The sequence below is a fragment of the Pyrus communis genome, chromosome 13 (genome assembly GCF_963583255.1).
Source record: "Pyrus communis chromosome 13, drPyrComm1.1, whole genome shotgun sequence".
Lineage (NCBI taxonomy): Eukaryota > Viridiplantae > Streptophyta > Magnoliopsida > Rosales > Rosaceae > Pyrus > Pyrus communis.
Genome location: NC_084815.1, coordinates 16,302,093 through 16,309,906, shown reverse-complemented (window position 1 = coordinate 16,309,906; position 7,814 = coordinate 16,302,093). Strand labels below are relative to the sequence as shown.

The window sequence follows — 7,814 nt, the reverse complement described above, 5'->3', positions numbered from 1 at the left end:
GGATTAAATGGATTTTAGGCTAGCTCATTTTTTAGGGGTGGACTTGCTCTAAAAATCCGTTTTTGTCATGGTTGTTTTACAATAATGTCCTTAAAGATTATGGACACCCCAATGGGGCAGAATTGAATTTTCAAAAGTCATGTCGCACATTTTTTGAATCACGACGTGCTACGCATGATTTTACGTTTTAAATGTATATATATATGTGTAAATTGACAAAAGGAAAGTCAAATATTTGAAGTAAATGAATAATCTTAGATCACGCTAGAAGAAACCCCTCATAAACCAATTAAAGCATCTAAATTCACATAATAAAATCGGTCTCTATAGAATGTACATTAAGAATAGAGAAAATAACATTTAATAAACAATTGATTGAATCACATTATTCCTAGCCCATTGTGAGGCTAAGCCCACCCCTTCACCCTTAGTATAGATAATATCATTTGTTAAAAAAATAATAATCATTTGACAACTAATTTAATCATATTATTATCCATGTGCAAAAGATTTTTTTTATAACCGGCATTACATGCCTCTTAAGATGTTTTGAACGTATTTAAAATAGAGAAAATAATATTTAATAAACAACTGATTGAATCACATTGTTACTAGCCTATAGTAAGGCTAAGCCCACCTCATTCCCCCTTAGTATAGATAATATCGTTTGTTACAAAAACAAAAAACAAAAAAAAAAACAATCATTTGGCAACTAATTTAATCACATTATTATCCGCGTGCAAAAGATCTTTTTAATAACTGGTATTGCAAGTCTCTTAAAATGTTTTGAATGTGTTTAAAAATAGATAAATTGAATCACATTATTGCTAGCTTATTTGAGGTACTAATTTCAAAAATTAAAAAAAAAACCACAAAATAATTAATTATTAAAAAAATACTATTAAAATGACGAAAATACCCCTGCCTTATTTGATGCATTATTTTGAGATGCCCTTGAAGATTTTTGTTTTGGGGGCATTTTTGTGCAATTCTTTTGGTTGAAGCTTGGTGACACCAAAACACTATTCACCAATAAACAATTGATTGAATCACATTATTGCTAGCCCATTGTGAGGCTAAGCCCACCTCTTCCCTATTAGTATAGATAATATCGTTTGTTAAAAGAAAAAATCATTTGACAACTAATTTAATCACATTATTATCCGCGTGCGAAATACCTTTTTTATAATCGGCGTTACGTACTTATTAAGATGTTTTGAACGTGTTTAAAATAGAGAAAATAATATCTAATAAACAACTGATTGAATCACATTGTTGCTAGCCCATTGTGAGGCTAAGCCCATCTCCCTCCCCCTTAGTATAGATAATATCGTTTGTTACAAAAAAAAAATAATCATTTGACAACTAATTTAATCACATTATTATTCGCGTGCGAATGATTTTTTTTTATTTTTATAACCATCATTACACATCTCTTAAGATGTTTTGAACGTGTTTAAAAATAGATAAATTGAATCACATTATTGCTAGCCTATTGTGAGGTACTAATTAAAGAAAAAAACCACAAAATAATTAATTATTAAAAAAATACTATTAAAATGATAAAAATACCCCTGCCTTATTTTATGCATTATTTTGGAATGCCTTTAAGTTTTTTGTTTTGGGGCATTTTTATCCAATTACTTTTGTTAAAGCTCCATGACACCAAAACACTATTCACCTTTTCTTCTTATATATATATATATTTATAATAGACTTGGGAGGTCCCGTCCCAAACCCGTTGGCATCACACTTTCGACTCCGTTTGCCCTCCCCTGTCCCAATCTCTGCAAATTATCTCAGCAACCAAACACCCCATTTCTTTCTCTACCCTTTTCTTGAAAGTCCATAGCTAATTACCCAGAAAAGGCTCTGCCTTTTTTGGTAGAATAGAATGTGTCATATACTCTCTAAGGAAACAGTCTTTTTTCAGAATTTATAGATAAATTCTATAAATTCTGTGGCGGCTCTGATTTTCCCTCTCTTTCTACTCTGTTTTTATGCAAAATTCTGCTTGGTTTCCCGGAAAATCTCAGGGGAAAGGAAGAGAACGAAGGTGCAAGTTTACACAACGTGTAAGTACACATTTCCAATGCCTAAATGCTAAATTTTTATTTATTTTCAGTTTTTTTATCCCATGTAGTAATTGTTAAACATATGGCCTAATATTACATTAATTCCCAAGCTCATTTTTTTTAATTTTTTATTTATTTCATAATTCTTGCGGGTATTCTGAAAATATATGTATTTTTCTCTCTTTTGTGTCCACAAATGCTTGAAATATTAATAATTGTTGGCTGATTCGAAGAGAAACCAACATTATCTGTATCTTGGAGGAAAAAAAAAAAATTCTGGAAATTAGTAGACAGTTTTAGCCTTTGAGCTAAACCTTACAAAAAGGTAACTTTTTGGAATATTATTGAAATTTTAGAGAGGGTAAATTTGATGGGTGGTGTTGGGCATTATTGTCTTTTAGAACCCAACCTTTAACATGCAGGTTCACCACAGCTTATGGTGGTTTACTGGGGTTCATTATTTAATTTTAATTTTTTTGTATTACTTTTAATTTTCTCTTTGTTTTCTTATGTTCGCTAAAAAATAAGGAAAAAAAGGCCTAACAAATAAGGGGAGTTGTGACGATAATTGTCCTTAGATGGTCAATTTTGGTCCCACATTGAAATTTTTTCTCATTTTTGTATCCACCTCTAGTCAGATCTCCATCTTTCATGCCATTGCGTCTGTTGGGTTCAAGAAAAATGAGCTTTGTATTTGGGATGCCGGTCTCCCAATGGAGGCTAACATGGACTCCATATTTGACTGTAATGGCTCACTGGGTGTACAAGGGGATTCTCTCTTTAATGCATTTTATTTCACTATCAAAAAAAAATTTATTTATGTGCCAGTTTTTTCCTTTTTTATGATCTCGTTAAACAATTTAATATGTTATATTATCGAACTACTTAATTTAATTGCACAACAAATCAATTTTGCTTAATTAATAAAAAAAATTGCCAGACTAACAATACAACATGTATTTACGTGTTAATATAAATATCTCACAAATATCTATTGTTTTGAGGACCATATAGGTCGGTCGTACACGTTTTCTTAGGTCGAAATTTCCGTGTCAGTACAGAAGCAAAAAGAGGGAAGTTGATTGGAGGCAGATTGTCTATGGGTGTCCTTCCCTTCTCATTCCTTTCTGTTTTGTGTGATCACGATTAAGCCACGTTAATATTTTATATAAATTTTTTAATAAAGATAATAAGATAAAAAATAATAAGAATATAAAATGTTGACGTGGTTTAACCGTGATCGTACAAATAGAAAGGATTAGAAGGGGCACTCAAAGAGGAGTGCAGACAATCTGCCTCCAAGTTGATTCGAGCTAACCTTTTATGCACGTTAATTCAATTAATTCGCTGTCACGATGTAGCTAGTTTCCACAGGGCCAGAGACTTTTCACACCATGTTTTTCTTGAATATTCAACAGCCCAACACAAGTATTATACGGATGTTTTACTCACAGGAGTTAGTTAATCGTGCCCTTAATCCGAATTAGTTCGTCTTAGGTTATGGTTTCGGATTTATTTAATATAGTTTGTGGTTGATTACATAAAGTCGTACGTTGAACATGGATATCCAAAGATTGCATATTATTCAAGGAAGTCTGCAGTTATATAGGCTAGGATTCTTGTGAGCCTTTCTGGAAACTCTGACCCGAATCGAAGGGCAATTTTCCTTGATTATGGAGTGGCTTACAATTATGTAACAACGGAGAGTATGAGCCTTGTACAACTTTTTGGTGGCATATTGATTATATTGTGACTGCTCTTTTTTTTCTTTTTTTTTTGGTAAAAAATGTGATGATTTGAACGTGATTCATGGTTAGTCTTAGTTACTGTGCTGCTAAAATAATTGCAAATTTCTTTTGCTAGCGTACTTCTTTGAATCCTAAAAATTAATTATCGTCAACGGTTATGGATTTGAATTTTGAATAATTGTTGCTGTTTGACTTTTTCTGGCGTTTGTTATAATAAAAGAAAATGTGAACAAAGACATCGCCCTTCCATGAATCATTTACACACGGACAGAAACGATTTAGAGTAGTCACTCGGCAGAAACTAACACAACACAAAGGCGCTCACTTTATTCTGAACTGTAATCTCTTCCCTTTTTCCTTTTTTTCTTTGTTTTGGGTGGTATTGAGTCTGGAAGCTATATTTTCAAGGAAAACTAATGAAAAGGGCTTAAAAACTTTTCTGATAACTAATTTATTGGAGGATAACTATGCTTATATATGTGTATCACATTATGCAGGAATTCAACTCAGACTCTTTAGTTCCTTGTCTTTTGCTGGTGCAAAATGGCTACAAATACCACAGTTGCAACCGCATGTCCAGCACCGATGAAAGCAACATCTAATGGGGTCTTTCAGGGTGATAATCCTCTGGATTATGCTCTCCCTCTTGCCATCTTACAGATATGCCTTGTGGTTACACTTACACGGATTCTTGCTTATCTTCTTCGACCACTAAGACAGCCTCGTGTGATTGCAGAGATTGTGGTAAGTATATATGCTTTTTGTTTTCTTTATATGCTATATGATGGCCTTCAAAATGATAGTCAATTTATCGTATCATGATGTATTATCAAATTTATATGTGTGGAAATCTTACCCCTTCTCTCTTTGCCTTTGGTTGAATATTTTTTTGCAAATCCTTTTTTTGAATATGCAAATGATGTTATCAGTTATCACTGAGAGAGAGAGAGAGAGAGAGACAGAGAGAGAGAGAGAGACACAGAGAGAGAGAGAGAGAGAGAGAGAGAGAGAGAGAGAGAGAGAGAGAGAGAGAGAGAGAGAGAGAGAACTTTCATGCACCGCTACAAGTGACTAAGAGGAGCTATGCATTTCCAAACAATATGTTGTGGGAGTTAATAGATTTTGGTGCTTTCATTGGCAACTTCTCGTCTGAAAGACAGATGTTTTCAGTGGCCATTGAAGTAAAACCATATGTGCCATTCAAACAATAACAATTCCTCGTTTCCAAAAAGGAGAATGAAAAATAACATAATATTTTGATCCATTAACGTTTATTGGAAGTAAACAAATATCTGCACATCCTTGTGCATAGGAGAGAGTTTAACTTAGTATTGCTTTTTTTCTTTCAGGGTGGAATATTACTTGGCCCTTCAGCTCTTGGTCACAATAAAGACTATATCGAAGCAATATTTCCAAAAAGAAGTCTCACAGTGTTGGATACTTTAGCCAATCTTGGTCTTCTCTTCTTTCTGTTCATAGTGGGCTTGGAGTTGGATCCTAAGTCCATCCGCCGCACTGGAAAGAAGGCTCTCTGCATTGCACTTGCAGGAATTACCTTACCGTTTGTTTTAGGAATTGGTACATCGTTTGCCCTCAAAGAAACTATTTCTAAAGGTGTAGATGGACCACCATTTCTTGTTTTCATGGGAGTGGCTCTTTCTATAACTGCCTTCCCTGTTTTGGCTCGTATTTTGGCTGAGCTCAAGCTTTTAACCACTGATATTGGCCGAATGGCCATGTCAGCAGCAGCGATCAATGATGTGGCTGCGTGGATTCTTCTTGCTCTTGCCATTTCCCTCTCTGGCACTGGCCGTTCTCCCCTGGTTTCGCTATGGGTATTGTTGTGTGGGTGTGCTTTTGTCCTCAGTTGTGTATTTTTCGTTCGACCAATCTTTAAATGGATGGCACAGCGCTGTCCCGAAGGTGAACCAGTAGAAGAATTGTATGTATGTGCTACTTTAGTTGCAGTTTTGGCAGCTGGGTTTGTCACTGATACTATTGGAATTCATGCCCTATTTGGAGCTTTTGTGCTCGGAATCACTGTCCCAAAGGAAGGGCCATTTGCAGGCGCTCTTGTTGAAAAAGTTGAGGATCTCGTATCTAGTCTATTCCTCCCATTGTACTTTGTCTCTAGTGGATTGAAGACCGATATAGCTACAATTCATGGAGCTCAGTCATGGGGCCTCCTCGTTTTGGTCATTTCAACAGCCTGTTTCGGAAAGGTCTTTGGCACAGTAGCTGTTTCCCTCCTCTGCCGACTGCCCTTTCAAGAGGCTCTGGCACTCGGGTTCCTCATGAATACTAAAGGGTTGGTGGAGCTCATTGTCCTTAACATCGGTAGAGAGAGAAAGGTAAAATTAAGCATTTTCCAATTTTAATGGGATTCTCAAGGCTTCCTCTGTAAATTTTTGTATACACATGTAACTTTAGGTGCTAGCTTTCTGTTATTGCAGGTTTTGAATGATCAAACGTTTGCTATCATGGTTCTCATGGCTATCTTCACAACCTTCATTACGACACCTATAGTAATGGCAGTATACAAGCCAGCTAAAAGAAAGAGTACATCTGATTATAAGTACAGAACAATTGAAAGGAAAGATCCAAACACTGAGCTCCAGATTTTGACCTGTTTCCACAGTACAAGGAACCTCCCCACAATGATCAATCTCATCGAGGCTTCTCGTGGGACTGAAAAGAAGGAACGACTTTGTGTCTATGCAATGCATCTTATGGAGCTTAATGAGAGATCTTCTGCAATTCTGATGGTTCACAAGGCGAGAAGAAATGGGCTACCCTTTTGGAACAAGGTGACGGATTCGGATAATAATCAAGTAGTTGTGGCTTTTGAACCGTTTGAGCAGCTGAGTCGAGTGGCTATCCGTCCAATGACAGCAATCTCTTCCGTTTCTAGCATGCATGAGGACATCTGTGCAATAGCTGAAAGGAAAAGGGCAGCAATTATTATTGTCCCATTCCACAAGCACCAGAGGTTGGATGGGGTATTGGAGACAACTCGAACTGAATACAGAGGGGTCAACCGAAGGGTTCTTGAGCATGCGCCATGTTCAGTGGGGATCATGGTGGACCGTGGCCTTGGTGGAAGCACCCACGTATCTGCCAGCAACGTTTCTTCAAGCATAGTTGTCCTATTCTTCGGGGGTAGTGATGATCATGAGGCCCTTGCTTATGGGATGCGAATGGCTGAGCACCCGGGTAACAATTTAACCGTTGTCCACTTCTTAGCAAGTCCTGAACTTCAGCGGGAGATAGTCCAAGTGGACATAAACGAGGGCTCCAACACTTTAGCTGGGTCAGTGAACGAGAAGTTCATTGCTGAATTGAAGAAGGTTCCAAATGACGGCTCAATCAAATATGAGGAGAGGGCAGTGAGAAATGCTGCAGAAACTACTGATTTGATTCGTGAGTTTAATCGATGCAATCTGTTTCTGGTTGGTAGAAGGCCCGAAGGTCAAGTAGCTGCTGCCTTGAATATCAAGGGAGACTGTCCGGAGCTGGGGCCTGTAGGTAGCTTGTTGACCTCTCCAGATTTCACAACTACAGCATCGGTCTTGGTTGTGCAGCAGTATCTTGGGATGGCAGCAGTTCCAGGTTCAGTTGGTCTGTCGAAGGTCGTCGTGTTGCCTGAGGACGAAGATTCAGAAACCGGCTGATCAGCTCTCCCGAGCCTGTATTGGAATCATTATACAGATCACTGTTCTAAAAATTCCTGCCTAAGCCTATTCTAGGCACTAGGTTGTTGGTTACTGCCCCGATTAATGCCTAGGTGTTTGAAAATTAAAAAAGGTCACCTTGACCTATTAAGGCGCCCGCCTAGACCGCTTTAGTACCCGTCTAGCCCGCCAAGTCCCGCCTAGGTTGCGATTCACTTAGACAGAAAATAGATAACTTTTATTTTGCATTTTATTTTTTTTAATAAATTGTAAGAGACTTGTCGAATACTTAAATGAACACAAATTATATGCTTGTTTTT

The 7,814-nt window shown here is 37.0% G+C and overlaps 1 protein-coding gene across 3 annotated transcripts; it reads left to right on the top strand.

The window, feature by feature from the left end:
• The first annotated feature begins 1,731 nt into the window (after nt 1-1,731).
• Nucleotides 1,732-7,814, top strand: LOC137713149 (cation/H(+) antiporter 18-like). Of its 3 annotated transcripts, none has more exons than XM_068452413.1 (4): nt 1,732-2,075; nt 4,321-4,567; nt 5,173-6,174; nt 6,277-7,814. In XM_068452413.1, the coding sequence occupies exons 2-4, from the start codon at nt 4,367-4,369 to the stop codon at nt 7,492-7,494; spliced, it is 2,421 nt and encodes an 806-aa protein (XP_068308514.1). In that variant the 5' UTR covers nt 1,732-2,075; nt 4,321-4,366; the 3' UTR covers nt 7,495-7,814. The 3 variants fall into 3 exon arrangements, with proteins under 3 accessions (XP_068308514.1, XP_068308516.1, XP_068308515.1); XM_068452415.1 differs by lacking the exon at nt 1,732-2,075 and adding an exon at nt 3,367-3,781; XM_068452414.1 differs by lacking the exon at nt 1,732-2,075 and adding an exon at nt 3,832-4,161.

Bases quoted from the DNA above. Each gene is read 5' to 3' on its own strand.
- LOC137713149 (XM_068452413.1), top strand. From the start codon at position 4,367: ATGGCTACAAATACCACAGTTGCAACCGCATGTCCAGCACCGATGAAA. The intron at 4,568-5,172 runs GTAAGTATATAT...TTTTTCTTTCAG, and splicing joins GTGTGATTGCAGAGATTGTG to GGTGGAATATTACTTGGCCC. The intron at 6,175-6,276 runs GTAAAATTAAGC...CTGTTATTGCAG, and splicing joins ACATCGGTAGAGAGAGAAAG to GTTTTGAATGATCAAACGTT.